General features: G+C 45.3%; 1 protein-coding gene across 1 annotated transcript; it reads left to right on the top strand.

The window, feature by feature from the left end:
- The first annotated feature begins 206 nt into the window (after window positions 1–206).
- On the top strand, window positions 207–17,104 carry LOC142930454 (fructosamine-3-kinase-like). The gene is made up of 4 exons (XM_076072810.1): window positions 207–432; window positions 14,075–14,197; window positions 15,051–15,208; window positions 15,962–17,104. Exons 1-4 carry the CDS (start codon window positions 355–357, stop codon window positions 15,978–15,980), a joined length of 378 nt encoding a protein of 125 aa, XP_075928925.1. The 5' UTR covers window positions 207–354; the 3' UTR covers window positions 15,981–17,104.
- The last annotated feature ends 8,502 nt before the right edge of the window (window positions 17,105–25,606 follow it).

Genomic DNA, 25,606 nt, shown 5'->3' with positions numbered 1-25,606 from the left:
TGGTGGTCCAAGGTAACCACGCCCCCGTGACGTCAGAGCCATGAGCTCCTCCCCCTCACATCTGAGCTCCTCCCCTCTGCCCCCCCTCGCAACCACGCCCCATGGTCCGCCATTTCCCTCCCCCTCACTACCCCCCTGCCCCCCCTGCCCCTCCTCGTGACCCCCCTTCCCCCCCCCGCCCCTCCACATTCGCAACCCCCCCATGCCCCCTCACAACCCCCCATGCCCCCCCTGCCCTCACCCCCCATGCCCCGCCCCCCTCCCCCGCTGCTACTTCAGCTTAGGCCGGGGCCGAGTGGAGGCGGCGCGCGCTGTGGATTGTGGGTGGCGAGCGGCTGATTTGGTTTCCCGCTCATGGCCACCGTCAGTGGCTCGCGAAAGCTTCTGAAGCGGCGGCTCGCTGGGCCTCCTCTACGTCGACTCAGCATGAAGGTGAGAACCTCGCGCGGTGTGTCCACATCAGCAGTGGCGTCGGCGGCGGTGGGGGGAGACAGAGGAGGCGCCTGGCCCACAGCCGTCACGTTCTGCTGAGTTCACGGCGCTGCTTCAAGCAGAGCTCGGCCCTGCTGCTGCTGCAGTTGAGAGGCACTCCCAGAGGGCCGTGTGGCTGATGGGAATTATAGTTGTGGTTAAATTATAGTTGTGGTTACAGTTGTTGGTCGTGGTTATTGTTGTGTGGTTGTTATTGTGGTGGTTGTGCAGGTGGTGGCACACGAGTTAACCCATAGCACCAGGGTCTAGCCCTCCTCTTGTACCTAGCCAGGCAGAGCAGTCAACCCATGGCACCTGAGTCTGGCCCGTGACCTCCTCCTGAACTTAGCCTGGCACAGCCGTCAAACCTTGGCACCTGAGTTATTGTGGGGACATCACCGCCACGTAGTGGTGAATGGCGACTGTTGATGTGTGTGGGCTTGTGTGTGAGTATGATGGTGAATGCGTGAGTATGATGGTGAGTATCATGGTGAGTGTATCATGGTTAGTTAGTAATACTGAGTGTGAGTTTGACTAATTCTCCTCCCTCTCGCTGTCTCTGCTTTCCCCCCTAACTACCTCGCCTGGTGTACAGGAGGTTGTGGGTTCGACCCCGACCCTGATGCCTGCTGTATATTTGGAGTTTGCGTGTCTCTGTCTCTCCCCGTGGTCGTGTGGACTTTTTCTCCGGGTCCTCCGGTTTTCCCTCCACATTTAGAAACATTCGTTTAAAGTTTTGACTTAAAACTTTAGTGACTGTGATGATGAGCCACTTCGTTGAGCTATCATTGGTGCCAAGTCGCTTCTGAAGAAGAGATGTTTAGCTCAGTGGACCTTAGTCTAGTTTTCTCTCTCCTTCCCGAGCACAACAACAAGCAGGAACAGGGGTAGGAGCATTCTCCACTTAGTGGTGGTGACGACACCACAGTGCTTGTGCCAGGATATGTGCACCAGAGATATCCATCACATAGAGACCCATAGAGTCATCACACATAGACCTATACACTCACCACGCACATACCCTCAGACTTGCACAAAGAACCATAGACTCACCACAGAGACCCATAGACTCATCAGACAGAGAACCACAGACTCAAACAGATCCACAGGCTCGCACAGAGCCCTATAGACTCACCAAACAGAGACATAGACTCACCACAGAGAGACAGACTCACCAGACAGATACCCATAGACTCAATCGTACCCATATTCACATAGAGACCCATAGACTCACCACAGAGACCCATAGACTCAGAGAGAGACCCATAGACTCACCAAACAGACCCATAGAATCACCACATAGAGACCCATAGAGTCATACAAAAACGCATAGACTCATCACACAGAGAACCACCGAATCAAACAGACTCGCACAGAGCCCTATAGACTCATAAAACAGAGACACATAAACTCACCACACAGAGACCCACGGACTCTCACAGAAACCCATAGACTCACCACACACAGATCCATCGACTCACAGAGAGACCCAAGGGCTCGCGTGTGTGGTTATTTAGTTGAAGGTGGGGGGGGATTACCAACCCCTTGCACCCATCCAGAACTCCCTGTTGCCATTGTGTGGCTGCGAGGCGACGTGAGGTTTACAGCTGGTCAGGTTTGGCGCCCCCCCCCCCCCCCCCCAAAATGGCATTTCTCACAACCACCGCTGCGTTATCGACCGTCGCCATTCGCCAATAAGTGACAGTGACGTCACCACGGCGCCTGTGCCAGGCCAGGTGCACTTTGAAGCCACGTGAAGTGTCGAAGGCTCGCTGACCGGAGGTCCTGGAACAGACCCAGGTGCCATGGGTTGGCTGACTGAGATGACTGGCAGATGCACCACCTGTTCCCTGTACTGTGCCAAATTGCTGCATATTTATCATCCGGTGTTCCGCTCGTTGTTGTGAGCGTCACTCCTCTGTTGTTGGTGGAGGGCGACTGTCTCCAACTGCCCAGTAGAAGCATCCTTCACGAGCCTCCCTCACAGAGGCCGATTCCGACACTGCTGGTACCAGTCGTCGGCAAAGCCCACTCAGCTCCACATCCTCCCGTACCGCATCAGTCCACCTCCACTCCAGCCCATGGCGTGCCCGCCCATCTACTCTCAACCACTTACACCACATATTCGTTAACGATGCGCACCCTAATCTGCCACTACGGTTGTGTGCAGGGTGTTGTGATGTCACGTAGCACGACGTTTCTCCTGGTCCCCCCCCCCCCTCCGTTATAACGCGCCGTCTATCTATGGCCTCGTCGCATTGGCCTTCATGGACGAGTGGTGATGGTGAAAGATGATTCAGCGGTGGACACTGAATTACCGGGGCCCCATTTAACGTTCAGGTGACACGGGGCACGGTACGTGAAGAACCTCTTATCTGTCCTGTAAGCAGACTCCTCTACGTGGGATATTTAACACCTCTTAATGCACAGACAACAGCCAACTCAGCCTTGCCTGCCGGAGGAGCTCGCTGATGATCGGACAGTGTCCAGATCTCTCAAGGAGCTGTGAGCTACTCGCACACAAAGATCCCCCGTGTAGCCTTTAACAGACTGTTGGGGCAAGTGCTTTATAACATCAAAGGGGCGCTGCAGTATGATGCAATCAAAATCACAGATCAGAGATTTTCCTATATATGGTCTTTGTTGATCGTGAATCGAGACTAATTGTATTGATTCCACTCAATCGATCCGGCAGCAAGCTCAAAATGTCCGATTTTATCTGCAATATTCTGCGTTTCACAGATCATACAAAGCAACGGTATTGATGCCCGATTTGTATGAGTGGGTGAGTGGCAGGGTGAGTGGGTTTGTGAGTGGGTGAGTGAGTGTGTGGGTGGCTTTAGTAGTTGAGCGGGTGGGTGAGTCAGATAATGAGGCGCCGCAGTGGCGAGATCTTAACACCCTCGCCCAGAATACAGGATGTAATCAATTCGATCCCGACCCTGAAGCTTGTATATTTGGAGTTTTCATCTTCTTCCGTGGTCGCGTCGATTTTTTTGATTCCTTGGGATTTGTTTTACACGTAGGCTTTCGCGACCAATATTATCCATAATAGAGGGTTTTTTTGGGTTAGATCGCATAAATATATAAATGTGTCGTTAAAACCCACCATCACCCGACACAGCCAACTAGTAAGGGTTGTCACGTAATCAGAACATGCCAATTTATCACTAGTACAGCACACCGGTGTGTTGGAGAGTCAAGCCACAACATTTACAATCTGAGTACAACGTTTCGCCAGTAATTACAACTAGCTTCATCAGGCGACAGCCAGATTTGTGGAGAAGTTAGTCTGTTTCGTTCCTTATAAAGAGGCATAGATGTGGTGACCACACTTTGGCGCTCTTGATGCAAAGTGGGGAGGGGGGGGGAGATTAATGAGTCAACGTACATTATGCATGCGCATTATGCGAACCCTTTGCGCTTGTCCTTCCGGTCCATTGTGTGCATTAAAATAGCCGGGTTTTCCCTCCGCATTTCAAATCAACATGCGTTTAAAGGATTTGAATGCAATAAATGTTTACGTGATAAGCCACTTCGTCGACGTATTATTTGTAATCAGGTCACTTGATATACCTCTGTGGGCCTTACCTGGTAAAATAAAAAAAAAATTGTTTAGTTTCAGTTTATTGGATGGTTGAGTGGGTAGGTGGGATTTTGAGTGCGTGGGTGGGTCAGTTGGAGATTGAGTGGGTGTCAGGGTGAGTGGGTGGGTAAATTGGTGAGTGAGTGAGTGTGTTTGAGATCCAGTGGGTGGGTTTGTGAGTGGGTGGGTGAGTAGGTGGCTGAGCCGGAGAGTGGAGTGCCATGGTGGCGAGTTGTTAACTGCCTCGTCTTTTATAAACTAGGTCATGGGTTCGATCCCGACCCTGATGTCTGTACATTTAGAGTGAGTGGGTGTGTAGGTGGGTGCATAGGTAAGTTCTTGAGTGAGTGGCTTGGTGTGTTGATGAGTCAGTGGGTTAGTGAGTGAGTGGGTTTGTGAGTGGGTGAGTGAGTGTGTGAGTGGGTGAGTGAGTGTGTGGGTGGCTTTAGTAGTTGAGTTGGTGGGTGAGTCAGATAATGAGGCGCCACAGTGGCGAGATGTTAACTCCCTCGCCCGGTATATTGGAGTTCGTAGGTTCCCCCCAACCCTAAAGCCTGTATACATTTGGAGTTTGCATCTTCTCCCCATGGTCGGGTGGAATTTTCTCCGGGTTCTCCGGGTTGTCCCTCCATATTTAGAAACATGCATTTATAGAATGTGGCTGCTATAACGTTCTACGTGAAAAGCCACTTCATTGAACTGTTATTTGTCGTCACGTGACTTCTGAAAAATATCTATTTTGCTGTGGGCCTGACCTGGTAAAATATAAAAAAAAATATTCAAAATTTAGTTTAGTGTGTGGATAATTGGGTGGGTGGATGAGTGGGCAAGTGCATGGGTGAGTGCCTGGGTGGGTTTATGGGTACTGAGTGGCTGGGTGAGTCAGTGCCTGGATGCATGTGACGGTGGGTGTTTAAGTGAGTGGGTGACTGTGTGGGTTAGTGGGTGGGAGAATCATATAGTGGGGGGCCACAGTGGCGATATGTTAACTACCTCGCATCGTATACAGAAGGTTGTGGGTTCGATCCTGACCCTAATGCCTGTATATTTCCCTCCACATTTAGAAACATGTATATAGAGGAGTTGGTTGCTATAAATGTATACATGATAAGCCACTTTTTTGAGCTATAATTTTTGGCGATGGTGCTTCTGAAAACAATATTTATAGCTCAGTGGGCCTTACCTGGTAAAATAAACCTGGTTGAGTTAGTGGGTGGTTGAGTTAGTGGGTGGTTGAGTTAATGGGTAGTTTAATTACTGGGTGGCTTTATTATTGTTTGGTTGAGTGATGGGTGGGTGGATGATTAGTTATTTGGGTAGTGGGTGATTTGGTGAGTCGGTGAGTGGCCGAGGGAGTGGGAGGTGGTTGGGTGAGTGTGTGGGTTAGAAATAGACTGGGTGGCAGGGTGAGTGGATGTGTAAGTGGGTGAGTGAGTAGGTGAGTGGCTGGGTAATTAGGTGAGTGGCTCGGTAAATAATTGAGCAGCTGGGCGAGTAGGTAAGTGTATGGGTGAGTGTGGGTGGGTATGTGGTTGGGTGAATGAGTGTGTGGGAAGGAGGTTAGGTGGGTAGTGGGTGGGTTATACATTGAGTGAGTGCGTTAGTGACTGGGTGAGTGAGTGGGCAGGTGGGTGGGTGAGTGGGTGGGTTAGCGATTGAGTGGCTCGGTGAGTGAGTGCTGGGTCGGTGAGTGGGTGAGTAGGGGAGTGTGTGGGTGCTAGTTAGTGGGTGGGTGATTGGTGGGGTGGGTGTGTGAGTGAAGAGATGGGTGGGAGGGTTGGTGAGTGCATGAGGGAGTAAGTGGGTGGTTGGGCAAGTGCATAAGTGAGTGGGTCAGTGAGTGGGTGTGTGGGTGTGTGTAGATTAGTTTGGTATGAGATTGAGTGGGATGCTGGGTGAGTGGTTGAGAAGATAGGTGGGCAAGTTAATGAGTGAGTGGGTGGGTGAGCGGAGGGGTGAGTGACGGGTTGGGTGAGTAAGTGAATGGGTGAGTGACGACTGGGTGGGTAATTTAACATGGGAAGTTGAGTGGGTAAGTTAGCGTGTAAGTGAGTGGATGGTTGAGTCAGAGAGTGAGGCGCCAAGGTGGTGAGATGTTCACTATTTTGCCTAGTATACAGGAGGTGGTGGATTTGATCCCGACTCTGTCGCCTGTATATTTGGAGTTTGTAAGTTCTCACCCGTGGTCGCCTGGATTTTGTTCTAGATCCTCAGGGTTTTCCCTCCGCATTTAGAAGCAACATGCGTTTAGAGGATTTGGCTGCAATAAATGTATCTGTGATAAGCCACTCGTATATCTATCATTTGTAGCCAGGTCTATTCTGAAAAGGATCTATATAGCTCAGTGGGCCTTGCCTGGTGACATAAAAAGTAAATTTCGGTTTAAAGCTTTCATAACTGCAAGGATTCGTCTTCTTGGTTCTTTCGGTAAAGTCACGTAGAATGGGAATAAAATAATAAAATAAAATAAGACAATCAAATTCTCACGACGTTTTGGCCACAACACAAGTGGCCTTCTTCAAGTGAAGAGACAGGTCTGTCCGGAAGACAGAGCTTGAATGAACGCTGACATGCAAGGACCGCGTCTATTAAGCTGTGGGCAGAGTTAAAATATGAATTTGCATGTTACCAGCATCACCTCCGGAGAGGAGGAGGGAGGGGGCTGGGAACACAGGCAGAGAGGAAACAAGAAAAGGGGCAAGTGCAACAGCCAAGGTGCGCTGTTGTGTCCTGAGTTGCCTTATGACTATGCTGTAAACTGGACTACTATATAATACAATATTATACCTTCCAATCTAAACTACATGGTATAACATCATATCATAGACAAATTCCACTTTTGAATTATACAATGCGTTACTTTACACTACCCTATACTTTAGATTATAAACTATTTGACTTGTGATATTACACTATGTCTTATTCTATGAACCCAACTATATACCACACTGATGTATATTCATTATGCAATTACGATGCTATATATTGCCTTATGAGTTATGTTAAACATTACAATGTTATACTATTAATTATTATACTACTTGTTGTAAACCATAGCATTGACCGTGGTGTGAGAAGTATTAAGAGGCAGTGCCAGCGAAAGGGCTGCGGTTTGAAAATCACCATAAAATACAATCAATTAAGAACCAAAATGGTTTAAAACATCTTTCCAATGGTTACTAAGCCAGAATCCATCTTCTCGGTTGAAATTGTCTCTGTGCTTGTATATGTGGATGTCCTCATGAACGAATCTCTCATGGTAGCCGGTTGGCTTGCAAAGAACCTTTGTCTTGGAGAAGTCAATGTCATGTGAGCCCACTGAATTATAACAGTGATCTGCCACGGCAGAGGAGTTCGTCCTACCGTGTTTCAAGTCTGCTTTATGTTCGCGGATGGGGTCCGATATATGTCGTATGGTTTCTCCAATGTAGCTGCTACCACAGAGGCACTTTAGTTTGTAAAGGCCCGGGTACTGTATGTCTGGAACCACATCCTTTACAGATGGAACCAGATCACGGATTTTTTTGTACTGTGTTGAATCGGACCTGGATCTTGTGTTTATTCAGGATTTTGGAGATATTTTTGTGACCCCCGCAATTTACAGTGAGGGAAAAAAGTATTTGATCCTCTGCTGATTTTGTACGTTTGCCCACTGACAAAGAAATGATCAGTCTATAATTTTAATGGTCGGTTTATTTGTGGTGAAGGTTGTTTTGAAAACGAGCTATGTAGCTCATTGGGCCTCACCTGGTAAAATAAACATAATTTAGTGTGTAGGTGAGTGAGCGGTGTGTGAGTGAGTGCATACGTGTGTAGGTGAGTGGGCGGTGGGTGAGTGAGATATTGGGTTAGAGATATAGTAGTGGGTGGCTTGCTGAGTGGATGAGTGGCTCGGTGGTTAAGTTAGTGGTGGTTGAGGTAGTGGGTGGTTTAATTAATAGGTGATTTAGTTTGTGAGTGGTTGAATTATTGGGTGGTTGACTGATGGGTGGGTGAATAATTCCGTGGTAATGGGTGAGTAGATGAGTGGGCGGGTGGTTGGGTGAGTGGGGGATTAGAAATTGAGTGGATTGCAGGGTAAGTGGATGTGTAAGTGGGGTGGGTAAGTAGGTGAGTGGCTGAGGGAGTGGGCAGCTGGTTGAGTGAGTGGGTGGGTTAGAAATTGAGTGGGTGGCAGGGTCAGTTGATGTGTAAGTACTGGGTGAGAAGGTGAGTGGCTCATTGAGTAAGTGAGTGGATGGGCGAGTAGGTGAGTGGATGGATGAGGGAGTGAGTGGGTGGGTGAATTAGTTGGTGGGTGAGTGGATGTTTGGGTGGGTGGATGAGTGAGTGAGTGTGTGGGTGAGTGAGTGAGCGTGTGGGTAGGTGGTTAGGTGGTTAGTGTGTGGGTTAGAAGTTGAGTGGGTTAGTACCTGAGTGAGTGAGTCGACGGGTGGGTTGGTGAGTTCGTTGTTGGTTGAGTGGGTGAGTATTAGTGGGTAGGTATGTAGGTGAGTGATTGACTGTGTGGGTGGGTGAGTGAGTGAAGAGATGGGTAGGTGGGTTGGTTGGTGGGTGCGTGAGTGAGTGAGTAAGTGGGTGCGTGAGTGCATAAATGGGTAGGTGAGTGAGTTAGTGGGTATGAGATTGCGTGGGTGGTTGGGTGAGTGGTTGAGAATTAATTTTGATGAGTTAGTGGGTGGGTGAGTCGGTGAGTGAGTGGTTGGGTTAGCGTATGGGTAAGTGAGCAAGTGGTTGGGTGAGTGTGTGGGGTAGTGAGTGATTGAATAAGTGGGTGAGTGAGAGGCTGGGTGGTTGGCTTGGGTAGTGAGATTGTGGGTGGGTAAATGAGTGGGTGAATGGGTGTATTGGTCGGTGAGTGTGTGAGTAAGTTAGTCGGCACGTGATTGAGCGGGTGGCTGGCTGAGTGCGGGAGAAGATGGGTGGGTGAGTTAGTGGGTAGGTGAGTTGGTGCGTGGTTGGGTGAGTGAGGGGGTGGTTGGGTGAATGGGGGAGTGACTGGTGGGTGGGTAAGTTAATGTGGGAGGTTGAGTGGGTGAGTTAGTGTGTAATTGGGTGAGTGGGTCAGAGAGCGGTGTGCCACTATGGTGAGATATTAACTACCTCACTGAGTATACAGGAAATCGTGTATTCGATTCTGACCCTGCTGCCTGTATATTATGAGTTTTAATGTTTTGCCTGTGTCCTCGTGGATCTTTCTCCCGGTCCTCCAGATTTATCTCTCCGCATTTAGAGTCAAGATTTGTTTAGAAGATTTGGCTGCACTAAATGCCAGCTTGATAAGCCACTTCGTTCACGTATCAGTTGTAACCATATCACTTCTAAAATGTTTTATATAGCTCTGTGGGGCTTACCTGGCAAAATACAAAATAGTTTAGTTGTAGTTTATTGGATGGGTGATTGGGTAGGTGGGTAGTTCGGTGCGTGGGTGGTTTAGAGGTTGAGTAGGTGGCAGGATGAGTGGGTGGGTGAGTAGATAAGTGGCTGGTGAGCAGGTGGGTGGGTGAGTGCATGAGTTATAGATTAAGTGGGTGGATGGGTCAGTGTGTGATTTGGGGCATGAATAGGTGAGTGGGTGGGTTAGTGGAGTGTTGAGTGAGTGGGTCGTTGAGTTAGTGAGTGGGGGGTATGCAGGTGGGTTCGTAGGTAAGTGGTTAAGTGAGTGGCTGGGTGTGTGGATGAGTGAGTGGGTTTCGCGATTGAGTGGGTGCCAGGGTGATTGGGTTCATGAGTGCTTGGCTGGGTGTTTGAGTGGGTGGGTGGGAGGCTGAGTCAGAGTGGAGCGCCAGGGTAGCGGAATGTTAACTCCCTCGCCATTTGTATAGGACATCGTGGGTTCGGTCCCGATCGTGACGCCTGTATATTTGGAGTTTGCATGTTCTCCCTGTGGTTGCATGGATTTTTCTCTGGGACCTCCGAGTTTTTCATGCATATTTAGAAATATACATTTAGAGGCTTTGGCTGCTATAAATGTCCACGTGATAAGCCACTTCTTTGAGCTATCATTTGTTTGCCACGTCGTTTCCGACAAGGATCTGTATAGCTCAGTGGGCGTTACCTGGTGAATTTAAAATAATTCAATTGTAGTTGAACTATTTTAAGTGAATAGGTGGATGAGTGGGTCGGTGGGTTGGTGAGTGGCTGGTTTAGTAAGTGAGAGGTTGGATGAGTGGGTGGGTGGTTGAGTTGTTGGTTTAGAGATTCAGTACGTGGCAGGGTGAGTGAGTGGGTGGGTGGCTTTACGAGTGGGTGGGTGGGTGGATAAGTCAGAGAATGGGGCGCCATGGTGGCTAGGAGATGTTAACTACCTCGCCTGGAATATATTACCCTTCGTAGGTTCGATCCCGACCTTAACGCCTGCTGTATATTTGAAGTTTGCATGTTTTCCCCGTGGTCGTGCAGGTTTTTCTCCAGTTTTTCCCTGCACATTTAGAAACATGAGTATTTTGAGCATTTGGCTGCTATAAATTTCCATGTGATAAGCCACTTCGTTAGGCTATCATTTGTGGCCAGGTCGGTTCTGAAAAATAGCTCTTGTAAAATAAAAAAATGGTTTCATTTATAGTCTACATAGGATTGACTTCCCAGGAAGTAACACTCATTGTATAAACCCCAGAAGAATATTGTTTTGAGTCACCCAAACCAGAATGTGAACTGATATATTCATATTTTCAAGCGAGGTTCTCGGCCACAGACCACCTGGACCAATATGATGTAGTTTAGTTTGCATATGAATTATTACTAGGGGTTTGTGGACATGATAAAGTTAATGTTTTCTTTGACAGGTCTATTGTGTTGTACACTCTGACAGGGGCTCAGGCTTGTTGGGGCAGCATCTGGCTGAAATGCACCTTCACAACAGGAAGATTGTAGAGAGGCTTCACAAGGAAGAGAAAACTATCGGTATTGAATCATGAAAATGTAAAACATGTGGAAAACTAGGCCCACCGATCCAACCCTAGCATCATGTCAACTATGTATTGTTGACATTCCTTCGCACTGAGAGTAGGCATGCTAATCGGATCTAATGAATATGTGTAAACAGGCGATTTGTATGTAAACAAACATTATTTCATACAGCTGTTTATTAATCGTAAAAATCAAGCGATTGAGCTAGTGAATGAGATAGACACATGCTGTCATTATTTCATACATGAACACAACTAGCCAGCCAGCGGTCATGCTTTTCCACACCTAATCACATTCATCTCTTTGTTTTAGCCATCTTTGTGATGAAGGGAACTGTATTGTTCATGTGTGTGCAATGTACTTTTCAGAATATGAATTATGTTGGGTAATATATGAATTATGGCTATTAAAAGTATCTGTATTTAAGTCCATCAGGGCAAACTCTTCTGCAAAGGAGACTTAGAGCATTTAACATTGCGTCCCTTTATATTTTTGCTAATCGCAATATTTTTCGATTTAAAACTTTCGTGACTGCAGGGATTCATATTCTTGGTTCTTTCGGTAAAGTCACGTGGAAGGGAAATAATAAAATAATACAAATAAAACATTATATAATAAAATTTTCACGAAGTTTCGACCACAACGCAAGCAGACGTCCTCAGATGAAGAAACAGAGCTGTCGGAAAGACAGCGTCTTAATGAACACTGGGCAGTGAACACTGGGCAGTGTTCATTAAGACGCTGTCTTTCCAACAGCTCTGTTTCTTCACCTGAGGATGGCTGCTTGCATTGTGGCCGAAATGTCGTGAGAATTTTATTATATTATGTTTTATTTGTATCATTTCCCTTCTATGTGACTTTGCCAAAAGAACCAAGAATATAATCGCAATATGTTCAGGAGATAAATGTCAAGGTCTGCTAGCCAAAAGAAGGCTTTAGGAGAGAGTTCATGTAGTTTTGCTATTCATTCATTAAAGGGCAATAGAGTAAATGCTAAAATAAATGTTTCCAGCTATTTTTTTATATACGCTAGATTTACAACTCTATAATGTACAGAAAATACCATGGTTGGCCAGACCATCGCTCGTCATTTGCATGTGGCTCCTGGGCAGTTCAAGTGTGGCTCTGCAGAGGCGCTGCTAATTTGTAACTCTTCAATTTAACTTTATATGAAGTGAGAACAATCTGGTATCGGAGGCAGGCCATGAGTACTCCCAGGGCACTGAGATTTCTAAACTCAAAATTCCACAGCCAGTTAACACGAGTCAACTTCTGTATGGCTACTCTTTATCTCTTGTGGCTCCCGCGGCCATCTGAAGATTATGGTATGCTGCTGGTAGGGTCAGGAAAGTTGGTCACCCTTGGTATATATCTGTATATGCATTGATGATTTTGTGCAATGTTCAGCTGCTCCGTCACGACAGGGGTCCCAGTCAGTTTGAGACTGCTAAATTAAGGTTCTCATGTGCTTTACAGATTTTGATACAAATTTCAGTCTTGAATTTCTCCCAACAGGTATGGACCCTGGGCAGGAGGATGTAGAGTATGTGGGTTTCATACGGCTATATGCTGTGGTTACATCCCACATGTGATCTCCGCTTTAAAGTCATGAAACTGGTTGTAGCCCATTAAAATTTTAATATACCCGTTTAACACGTAGGCTTTCGCGGCCAATATCCATAATATCGTTTTTTTGGGTTGGATCGTTGAAATATAAATTTGTCGTTATACCCGCCACCGACACAGCCAATTCGTAAGGTTTGTCACATAAACAGAACATTCCAATTCGTGAAGGGCTCACAAGTGACGTCATCACATCTATCCCTCCAAGGAATGAAACAGGAGGATTTCTCTACGAATTTGGCTGTCCACCTAATGATGGTAGTTGTAAATACTGGCGAAACGTCATACTCAGATTGTAAATGTTGTGGATTTTCTCTCCAACACTTCGGTTTGCTGTACTAGTAGCGGATTGGCATGTTCCGTTTACGTGACAACCTTACTAATTGGCTGTTAGGTGGTGGTAGGTTTAACGGCTCATTTATTTTTATGCGATCTAACCCAGAAAAAAGCATATTATAGATTTAATATACCCTTTTGTTGAAGGACAGCCTGGGTGACCAAAGTTTTATAGGAGCGGCAATAATGTTTACTTGATTAAATTAGTTTTATCATGGAGCGGTGAAATCAGCTGTTGTTCAGATGTCAGTCTAATTAGTATTACATCGTAGAAATATGAGAGTCCTTTGTGTAATAGTCTATTAACCACTGATGATGGTAACATTGGTTTAAGGTTACATTTTAAGAAGAACTAGATTGACGTACATTTTATCTTGCATAAGTACACAAATTTATAAAACAATATATTTGATTAAAAAATGCATATATTTTCTTCCATTGCACACAGTTGTACCATTGATAACAGGGCACACAGTTACAACTGACATCACCAGATGTCACTCAAGTTCCCGCAGAGATCGATCTCGCATAACCAGTGTTCACATAATCAGTTATGTTTTCGCTAATTACCAATTACACTCAGCCGGGTTTGACAGACTTGTATGAATGTATGTTGAACTTCCTTTCCACCGTACATAGCCAACCGTGCTAAACGGAGGTGCGGGAATTAAGCGCAGAACCTATCGTTAGGATCAATGCTGTTGTAATTTTTTATGAGGATATCAATTGGTGGCTAAAATGAGATGTTCAAAGACTACAGCATGATAATCGGTACATAACATGAGTGTCGAATTATGTCTTAAGAATTACCCAGCCATTTGTACATAAAATTCAACGTTTCTGGGTGACCGTGTTCTTCATTGCAAGGCCCGCGGCCGGTGGCAGTCCCTGGTGTCCTTTTTACTGCGACCCCTGACGTGCAGTCCCCGACAATACACACAAGTGAAAACACCCCATCATGCTGTCAAACCCCCCAATGGTTTCAAATGTGAGATGGCTCTTTCACTGATAATGTCTTATCCGCGAAAGTGGCCCCCCTCCGAAAATGAGTGAATATCACTGTTTTAGGTCAAGGATTGGCTAAATAAAGTAGGTATTATTTGCTTATGTTTTTAAATGTCTGTAATAAAACTATATTTATGCCACCAGCTGAATGAGTGGCAGGAGGACTGGGTGACGTTCTTCTCACGGCAGCGACTGCAGCTTCAGCTGGACATGATAGAGAAGGACTACGGTGAACGGGAAACCCGCGAGCTCTGGTCTCGGCTTCAGGTTCGTAAGCCGTTTCACTCTCGCCCTTAACCCTTTCCTGTTCCGAGATGACTGCTCATTTCAGGATGGGTCTCGTTGACCACCGAATCTCGGAACGCGCAAGTGGTTCAGCGGTAATTTTATTTAGAGAGGCATAGCGCCGTTGTTTTTAAAGACATTGTACTCGCCGCAGAGCACCGTAGCGACAGGACAGCACTCTATTATAGCTGGTACCAAACTGTGCTACACACCTTCCCGCACGGCCTTGTGGGATCCTCGGTACCGATAAAGTTATTTAATATTTACTTCCTATTACGTTCCGATGATGTACACGAGATTCAGCGGTGAACGGGATGCACCCCGCAACTTGCAGTCATCTCGGAGCAGGAAAGAGTTAATACATGCAGCAGTGTAGCTCATCATGTGCACAGCCATATAGGAAACCCATTTGATCGCAGTGGGTTTTCGAGGTGACTTTAAAGGTAAAGTGGTGTTTCACACGCAGGCTTTCGCGACCAATATTATTCATGATAAAGTTTTTTTTGGCTTAGCGTAAGTGTAAATGCGTCGTACACCCACATCCACCCAACACAGCCCATTAGTAATGTTTCTGACATGAACAGAACGTGCCATTTATGTTATTGCTCGGCACTCTTGTGTGTTAGAGAGGAAACGCAGAACATTTTCAAACGAGTACGACCTTTCGCTGGTGATTACAACCAGCATCATCAAGCAATTGCCAGAAGCGTTCTGACTTCTGGCAATTGCCTAATGGCAATTGGAGTGGGTGTACGACGCATGTAAATTTATGCGATCTAACTCGAAAAAAACGTTATCATGAATAAAGTGGTGTTGTTTTTTGCGTGGTGTGCAGCTTCGGTTGGGGGATTTTTTCCGGGACGTAGAGGTGGTTCCGGCACTGCTCCACGGTGACCTATGGACTGGGAACGCTGCAGAGATAAATGAAGGGCCCGTCATCTTTGACCCAGCCTCCTTCTATGGGCACTTGGAGTACGAGCTTGCCATCGCTGGGTAAGAAAAAACTACAAACAACCAAAACAATAGCAGCAACTGCCGTTCACTGCCCTGTCTGTGGCATGCAAGGTTCATTCGTATAACCTCAGTGTGGCAAGGGCTGGCTCATTAAATAAATAACAGAGACCAGGTAGAGTTGTGGTTGAGATGTCTACATGCTGAGGTCTCCACCCTCTCTATTTGCTAACTTACAAAGACTCATCCTTCCTTGCTAAGGCTTTTTGGGCAAATCCTGTTAAAGCTGATACGGTGCACAAAACAATAGTGGAACGATAAAACTCTTACTTATCCACGGCACTTGAGGATGCTTGAATGTTCCAGAAACACAGTTTGTCGAACAAGGAACCCCTGGTTCAGAGACAAGTTGCCACTGATGTGCTTTACCAGAAATCCAAGCTGAAGATAATTCATTACACGTCAAATGGAATTCAAACCCTCAGAGCTGGGATATGCTTCAGTGAACAAAAACACATTTGACATGATGTTTACTGTGCAGCCATTGGTGACCAAGTTGAGACCACAGCATTCCTGCCCTCAATTCGCAGGAACGTTTGTTGATAGATGGCTCACTGAATTTTGAACGGAGGACCTCAATGGCATTGGCTCGGTGCTCTGACATTGAAATTAACCTCAAGCCACTCAATTTCCTGCATTACGTTGAATTTGTGAAAATGTTGTTCATTGTTATGTTGTTCGTGCTGGAACAGCAGCATTGTAAGATTTTGAATGTTTGGTGTTGTTTGGGTACAGGATGTTCCAGGAGCTTTAGCTCCACGCTTCACTCATCCTACCACGCTCTCATCCCAAAGTCACAAGGCTTCGGCAAGAGCCAGAAGCTCTAGCAACTCTTCCACTACCTGAACCACTGGAATCACTTTGGGACAGGATACCGAGGGTCATCCATCTCCACCATGCGCAGTCTCCTCAAGTGAATGAACGGTGCAGGAAATCGTGGGCTATGGTGTATGACTATAAAAATTATTATCGGCCATGATATACATGATATACATTGTTGAATAAAGGCCTTCCCTAAGCCACCACTAAATCTCACGAAACTAGTCCATTTAAATGCTGTGCAATGCCCTAGGCATTCCACGTGAGTGTGACCGGTGGTCCCTTTGTTCCGCATCCTGGCCGTGATCTCCACGCGAAAACTGGGTCAGTTAATGTCTTTAATTAGGCTGGACGAATCTGATGAGCTATGAAGCTCTTTTTTTCACAGATGTCCAGTCGGGGCGAGTCAGAAAGTTATAACAACAAACAACAGTACAAACAGATGGGAGGGCAAAGTAAAGGAACGCGAAGCAAATTTTGACTTAACTTTCGTGACTGCAGGAATTCATATTCTTGTTCTTTCGGTAAAGTCACGTAAATAGAAAACAATAAAATAAAGACCGCTTGTGTTGCGATTGAAACTTCCTGGGTTTTTTGCTTTTATTTTAAATTTATTTTTTATTTGTTATTTTTAAAAAAAAAAATGTTATTTAATTTGAATTTTTTCTTGTTTTCTATTTACGTGACTTTACGGAAAGAACCAAGAATATGAACGCTAAGCAAGTCATGAAATAAAAATATATAAGAGTTCAAATTGCATTAGTGCATCAATTCCTGCCAAATTTTTTTTATCACCAAATGCCATTTTGGGCAAGGCAGCATAACAAAAATAATCCCAGATGTTTGGCTAGTACCAGTTACATTGTATGTGTTTGTTGTTGTTTTGCTATGGGAGTAAACCCTTGCAGAGAAAGGGACCAGAATTAGGAAAGCGAAACCAGGCACTCCTTCAGAAGATCCCATGCACGGGCGTGACCACTGCACCACCCTGACGCCCAAGCAAATGTAATTCAAATAATCTACAATACTGGCAAATAAACCCTATTAGTATCAACCGAATGTCTGGACAATCTGACCCCCTCTACACAAGCAACAGTTGAGAGTCAACGCTGTGATGTTGTGCGATTGGTGCAAGCGGGGTGAGGTCAAGGTCGATGACTGCTTCCAGCGGTGTCAAGATGAGCATTTTGAAGAGGCTCGCGAAGGATGATACTTGGCAGTTGGGTGCAGTCTCCCTCCATTAACAACAGAGGGCAGAGGAGCGACGCTCACAACAATTGGCTGAGCACTGGGCATATACAACGCATGAAGTCGGCAGCAAGTTTATCTCAGGGAGTTGACCCGCACACGACAACTGGGTCTGTCCCGCGTGTTCACGCTATAACGCGGTTGCCTTCATTTAGGGAAGGCGCACCGCCATAAGGCGACTTGTGAGCGGTCGACGCCGAACTACTTTCTTGAGCTGCGCGGTTGAGCGAGACGAGACGGTAACGCGGCGGCGTCCCCTCAAGTTGTTTGTAACCCAATTCTGACTGCGCTTGGACATTCATTACGGGGGAAATAGTTTTCGCTTAGCACGGCACTTTTCAGGAACGCATCTACTGCGTTAAACGAGGACTCGCCGTACAGGTGCTGTGCACACTGTACTCGGAATCAAAATCCGAAGCGCTATCAAGCTCTCACTCACAGGTGTCCAGTAAGAGGCGGTGGGGGGGTCACCAAGTGACACGCAGCTTGACCGTGGAGTAGACCGCGAGGACGCCAACGTCGCCTAGGCAACGCCGCCCCCCTCTGGCTCTGCCTGCCTCGCTCTGTGCACGTGAGGTGTCAACCACGTGACGCGGGCCACTGCGCGCGTTGCGTCACCGCTCACCGTGGGGGGCCCCTCCGCTACGTCCACATCGTACAGTCGCACATTCATTAATAGTCACACTCTTAATCATGTTTATGGTCATCGTCATTAAAGGTGAGTTTAATAATAATACCACTACTACACAATGTGTGCATTAATATATACGGCATGAATAAAACGCACCTGTAAATATCCTAAGTAAGTTTGACCTGACATTATTGCACAACAATTGCCCAGCCACCGTGGGATGTTTATCCTCCAATGTGTATCTGGCTCTGACCTGACTTATATAAAAGTGCAGCTCTGCAATTGCTTGGTCACACCACCGCTGGTGAAAAGACTTTCATGAGAGCGAACTCTTTACGAGTATTTGGTCTACTTTTCCATATAATAATAGGTTTTACCCTTTCTGGCAATACAACTGGTGTCAAGATGTTAAAACACCAAACAGAATCCTCATTCAAGGAATCCTGTCTGCATTAACCACACGTACTTGTGGTGAACATGCAAACATGCTCTGATAATATATGCATTGTCTTTGAAACTGATTAGTCCACACCAGGAAGGTCCCATATTCTACTTTTCCACGTTGACCAGATGTGTTGGAAGAGCCGGCTGAAAGCCACACTTTGCTGCATCACACGTGACTTGCCGATCAGCTAACTGTGGTGTGCCCATTTAGCGACCTCTGGTCTGTGAGTTCAGTTTACTAACCATTAACAGCATGGCAGCTTTCTAATTGGCTTGTGTGACAATTAACCCATGTCATTATCTCTTGCACAGCCTGAAATAAGTTTTGGCGTCAGGGATGGAAATTATGACTCACCCACCTGCACCTGCCTTGTGCTCCCAGACACCTAAGGACCTTACTACCGCTGTGAGAAATTGACGGGCGTAGACTGCTGCATGGCGATGATGTATTCACGTCGTTCCTGCTGTTTTCCTCTTTTGCTAGGTGATGCAATTGGTGTGCCAACACCTCCAGATGCAGTTCCTGAAGGACGTGGGCATTCGGGACATGTTCGTTTTGCCTGTGATGAATGAGTTTGTCCAAGCACACAGGGAAGTCAGCCTGTTCATCGAGGTGCGTTTCCCATGTTTATTTCACTCGATTGGTCGTCTGTTTGCAAGGTCATGCTCTGCCCAGAGGTCACCCACTGAGATTTTTTTTACCGTAACATTACCGTCACTTGGGTTTGGTGATCGATTCAACGGGGCAAAAATATTTGTAAGAAGCGTAAACATGGCAACGTGATCATTGTCAGACCACGGAGGACCTTCAGAATGCCGAGTATGATCTTTAAATTGATCCTGGACTCGTTCGGGGGATATTTGAACAATTTGAATATTGGGGCGATATCGTCTTGCTACGGGTCTGAGTGAGAAGTCTCCCAGCGGTTTTTTGAGTCCATAATCGAGATTTTTGGGTTAGAGCACGTAAACATGCACTCAATAATACACTAAATATGCACTATTTATTTATATATACAGTGAGGGAAAAAAGTATTTGATCCCCTGCTGATTTTGTACGTTTGCCCACTGACAAAGAAATTTTCAGTCTATAATTTTAATGGTAGGTTTATTTGAACAGTGAGAGACAGAATAACAACAACAAAATCCAGAAAAAAAGCATGTCAAAAATGTTATATATTTGACCCCCTCCCAATCAGAAAGAAATTAGGTTAGCTTTACATTTGACTGACAGTGAATCAGCAGAAGAAGCAGTCATGTTGTCTATGTGATTCCAATCAGAAGGTGACATTTTTTGTGTTAACATTAAATGAGCTTGTAGGAGAGTCCTGTCTAAAGTATCGAGTTCAAATCGGAGTAGCCTTATCCTCTCTGAGATTTAAGATAGGCTGGCCTTAAACAGAATCTGTTTAGAATTCGGAGAAGATACAGCAGAAGAAATGAGTGTGAAAGCGATGGGTATTACCTTGTGATCGCGGCATCTTTTGAGGAAGGTCAGCGTCTCGATGAGCTGTGACTTCTTGTCCCGTTGTCTGTTAAAAGCTCTAACAGATAGGTGAAAGCCCTCCCCGTAGAGGTGATCAATTCTAGATTTAAAGCTTTCGTGACTGCAAGGATCCATACTCTTTGGTTCTATTCGGTAAAGTCACGTAGGTAAATAATAAAACAACAAAAATCACGACGTTTCGGCCACAACACAAGCGGCCTTCATCAGGTGAAGGAACCAGGCTGTCTCGAGGACAGCGCTGGAGTGAAACACAGCCACGCTCAGACCGTGACCGTTAAGCTGTGTGCGAGGAAACAAGGTGCCTTGACAAAGGAATTAGCATAAAAATTAGCATTTGATTGGCTGACCTAGCATGATGAACGGTGTAGAGGTGGTATACATGTGGGTGCACATGCCGGTTGGTGCGAATTGGAATCACATAGACAACATGACTGCTTCTTCTGCTGATTCACTGTCAATCAAATGTAAAGCTAACCTGATTTCTAAATTCAACCAGCTATTAAAGAAGAACCCAGTTCCACGTGTAACAAAACTCGACGTCAACAAAATCGTCATTAATCAGAGTAGCACGCCGATTTCGGACAATCTGAAAACAGTACTGGCTAGGGGACTGAATTTTGCTGTCACCCCAAAACACATACCAGTAGATGATATCATCTCTCAGGTCGATGTAGCCCTCAAAGGCGTGGGACACATCCAAGCAGACGTTGCGAGAGCTGAAATAGCCACTATTCTTAAGAATGCTAAGAAACCCATTAGTAACATCAGCAAAAATGAACGCTCTGAACTCGCGAATTTAAAAAAAACAGAAGTGATATAGTCATCTTCTCAGCCGATAAAGGCAACGGTACTGTAATTATGGATAAAGATTCATACAACAACAAAATCCAGAATCTGCTCAACGATGGAAGTTACTCAAAAATTAAAAATGACCCTACCAATAGCCTAGCGATAAAAACCAACAAGATCATCACAAGTTCGACCTCCCTAATCGACCCAACTAAACGTCCCTCCCTAAAACCTTCTGCTGCAAGACTCCCTAGATTCTATGGTCTTCTCAAGATCCATAAAGAAGGCACCCCACTACGACCCATCGTATCCACAATCAACTCCCCTACCTATAGACTAGCCCGTTTTCTGTCATATTCCTTGCTGCCTTTCACTGGCAAGACCGCCTCAGCAGTACTTAACTCAGCCCAATTTGTCTCTATGGTCAAAGACCTTGTACTGTCCCCTGACGATATCCTTGTCAGCTTCGATGTGGTCTCTTTGTTCACCAAGGTCCCAGTACCTGATACCATTGAAATAATTGAAAATTTGGTCCAACATGGACTAGACGCCGATACACCTGCACTGGTTAGGCACTGCCTCAACAATACCTACTTTACTTGGAATGGCTCCTTCTACAAACAAAATGAGGGTACCCCCATGGGTTCCCCCTTGTCACCAGTGATAGCCAATATTTTCATGGAGAAATTTGAATCAGACGCCATCCAGACTTCCACCCTCAGACCTTCCCAGGGGAAGAGATATGTGGATGACACTTTCGTCATTTGGCCACATAGCCTCCCAGCTTTGAACCTTTTCCTACACCACATCAATTCCAGACAATCCCGCCATCAAATTCACCATGGAAGTGGAGAAAGATGGCAAGCTACCATTCTTAGATGTTCTGTTTCAGAGGAGACCTGATGGCTCATTGGGGCATTCTGTCTGCAGGAAACCCACCCACACAGATTCCTACTTGAAGCCTGATTCCCACCACCACCCAGCCCAAAAGAATTATCTCATCAAAACTGTATACCATTGGGTTCATTGCATTTCGGACCAACACCACCTGACCAGTGAATTAAAACATGTGCACCTGGCCCTCAAAAGGAATGGATATTCTGACCGTACCATCCGCCAAGCTGTTTCTCCCTCCATACAGAAACAACCACTTGATACTCTGGTCAAAACCATCACACTACCATATATAGCAGGCGTTACTAAAAAGATTTCCAAAATTCTAAACAAACACAAGATCCAGGTCCGGTTCAATACAGTACACAAAATTCGTGATCTTATCCCATCCGTGAAGGATGTCATTCCTGACTTACAGTACCCCGGGGTTTACAAATTGAGTTGTACATGTGGTGATTGCTATATCGGGGAGACAAAGCGACATGTCTCTGACCGAATTCGCGAGCACAAATCAGATTTGAAACACGGCAGAACGAATTCTTCTGCTGTGGCTGATCATTGTCACAACGCTATGGGTGATCATGAGATTGTCTTCTCCGATACCAAGGTTCTCTGTAAACCTATAGGTAATCACCAGAGATGTGTTCACCAAGCCATTCAGATATACAAATACAGGCATACCTTCAACCGAGAGGATAGTTTCAAATTAAGCAACCACTGGAAGGACGTTTTAAATCATACCAAACGTCAACTAATTTCTAACAGCAATTTCAAGTAGTGGTATACCAAGCATATTCCTTCCGAACTTTCTATTTCCCTTTTTTCTACTTCCCCCTTACAGCACATTCTTGCCGATCTTTAATTTTTCTATTTTTTTCCCGTTTCTATTGCACACACACAGTGGCCCATCCCCCGCACCCTCTACACAACAAAAGACGGATTAACTCAGCCCCGCACCCCACTAAGGTCCCCCTACATGGCTCCTCCCCCCCCCCCCCCTCCCTTAACCTGTATATAAGCCAGAGGTTCCCAGAGCCTCGCCACTTGGTGCAGCGATTTTTTGCTGTGACTGTTTCCACCTGAAGACGGAAGCCTGTGTTGCCTTCGAAACGTCGTGTTTTAATTTTTTCTTTTATTTAATTTTAATTTATTTTTTACCTACGTGACTTAACCGAATAAAACCAAAGATTATAAAATAAAACCCCAATTCAGGACCTTACTGTGTGGATTTCTTGGAGTAAGTCTTTTATTATTATAAAGAATTACAGGGGCTGTTTGATGACACGACTAGCGAGCTGGCTTGCACTGCGGGGAACTTAATATTCAATTTGGATTCTGCAACCCTCAATGGCCTTTTTAAGTTCCATTTATGCATGTAAAACTCGCACAAACAACCATACCCAGAAACCCATAGACTCCAACAGAGACCCATGCATTCCTACAGACACTCAGACTCACACGGCAACCCCATAGACTCACTCAGAGTCCTTTTGACATGCACAGAGACCAATAGCCTCACACAGAGATCCATACACTCAAGAGACCCAAAAACTCACACAGAAATCCATAGATTCGCACAGAGGTCAATAGAATTTTAATCTGAATATTTATTTATACTGGATGAATCTGATGAGCTATGACGATCTGTTTTCACAGACGTCCAATCGGGCGGGTCAGAACATAACAAAAATACAATACAAAAACACGACAGGAAAGGTAAACAAATTGTTTAAATATATACAAATTAAACTGAACTGTTTTTATCTTACCATAGACTAAAATAAACCTGTTGGACTCGCACAGAGACCTTAACCACTAAACCTCGAACAAATAAAACCCTCTAAACCTCAACCCCGTAACTATCTAAATCCCTAACCATTTAAACCCATAACCATCTAAACCGCTAACCCTCTCAAACCCTTTACCCTTAAAACCCTAACCCACCAAAAACCCCTCACTCTCCAAACCCCTTAGTCTTTTAACCCTAACCTTCGAAGCCATTAAAAACCAAACCCTCAACCCTCTGAATCCCTAACCCTCTTAACCTTGAAACTCTATCCTTCTAAAACCCTAAATCCCTAATATTCTAAATACCAACCAATCTAAACCACAACCCTCTAATGAACTAACCCTCTAGACCCCTAACCCTCTGAACTCATAACCTTCTAAATCCTCAACTTCTAAAACCCTAACCCTCAAAACCCTAACGTTCTAAAACCCTAAATCCCTAATCTAATCCCAACACATTTAAACCCCAACCCTCTAAAGAACTAACCCTCTAGATGCCTAACCCTTAAAACACCCATACCCCTAAAATGCTAACCCTCTAAACACATAACCCACTAAACCCCTAACTCTCTAAACCCATAAATGTTTTTTTGGGGTTAGATTGTGTAAATATAAATGTGTCATTAAACCAGCCACCACCCGACACAGCCAATTAGGAAAATTTGTCACATCAACAAAAAGTGCCATTTAGTGTTGGAGACTAACCCAATATTAGTTGTGAAAGTCTAGGTGTTAAACCCTCTAAACTCTCTAACCACTAAACCCCTAACACTCTAAATCCCTAACCCTTGAAACCCCTATACCTCTAAACCCCTAAACACATACCCTTATAACCTCCTCAACTCCTAACCATCTAAACCATTCAACCTCTAACAATCGAAACCCATAAACCTCTAAACCCTCTAAACTCAAAACGTTCTAAACTCTAACCCTCTAAACACCAAATCCTATAAAGGACTTTACCCTGAAGACTCCAACCGTCTAAACACCTCACCCTTTAGAACCCTAACCCATAAACCCCAAAAACTCTTAACTGTCTAAACCCTTAACCTTCTAAACCAGACATGGGCAAAGTACGGCCCCCGGGCCGTATACGGCCCCGTTGGGATTTTTAATCCGGCCCGCCGAACTTGTACAATTATTATTATTAAATTAAATTTTACCTTTCTCCTGTAATGCCCCCATTTCCCCATTAGATGGCGCACTTTGACCTGGAGTTACGACATGTTTTTGTATTGTTCATGTTCATGCAATTTGTTAAATTGCCTTGCAAATAAATGCTTTGCTACCTGTTAAAGGCCAAATCCTTTCATGTTATTATTTTTACACGACATTTATATTAGTTCACACAAACACTCCATCCATCTGTTCCTGGCCCGGCCCCTCTGTCAAATTTTAGAACCCATTGTGGCCCGCGAGTCAAAAAATTTGCCCACCCCTGTTCTAAACCCTTAAACCCCAAACTGTCTAGACCCCTAAACCTGTAAAACCATAACCCTTTAAACCCCTCACCTTATAAACCTCTAATCCCCGAAACACTGAAACCTCTAAACCCAAAACCTTCTAAAACTCGTAACCTTGTAAACCACAACACCGAGCAATCAAAACCCATAAACCCCCTAAACCTCTAAACACCGACAGTAACTCTAAACCCTTAACCCTCTAAACCCATAACCTTCTAAACTCTACTAAATAAAAACCTCAACCCCTTCACCCTTAAAACCCTATCCGTCTAAACTCCTCACCCTTTGAAATCCTAACCCAAATACCCCGAAAACCCCAACCCTCTAAACCCCTCACCCTCTAATCCCCTAACCCTCTACACCCTTAACCCACTAAAACCCTAACCCTCAAAACCCCTAATATGCTCAACCCCTAAACATCATAACCCTTAAAACCACCCAAACCTCTAAACTGCTTACCCCCTAAAAGCCCCAAAACCTCTAAACCCCTAAGTCCATAACCTTATAAACTCCTAACCCTCTAAACCACTAACCCTTTAACAATCAAACCCCATAAACCCCTAATTCTCTAAATCGAGAACCCTCTAAAACCACAACCTTCTAAACTGTAACCCTCTAGAACTCAACCCTCAAAACCCCTTTACCCTTAAAACCATAACAGTCTAAACCCATCACCCTCTAAAATCCTAACCCATAAACCCCCAAACCTCTAACCCACTGAACCCCTAACCTAAACCCTTAAACACAAAATCTTTAAACCCAAAACCCTCTAAATCCCTAAGCCTCTTAACCCCTCT

The sequence above is a fragment of the Petromyzon marinus genome, chromosome 39, assembly GCF_048934315.1.
Source record: "Petromyzon marinus isolate PM22_M1 ecotype Great Lakes invasive population chromosome 39, UKy_Petmar_22M1.pri1.0, whole genome shotgun sequence".
Classification (NCBI taxonomy): Eukaryota; Metazoa; Chordata; class Hyperoartia; order Petromyzontiformes; family Petromyzontidae; genus Petromyzon; species Petromyzon marinus.
The sequence above is the reverse complement of the archived record's forward strand: the minus strand, read 5'-3'. Positions and strand labels throughout refer to the sequence as shown.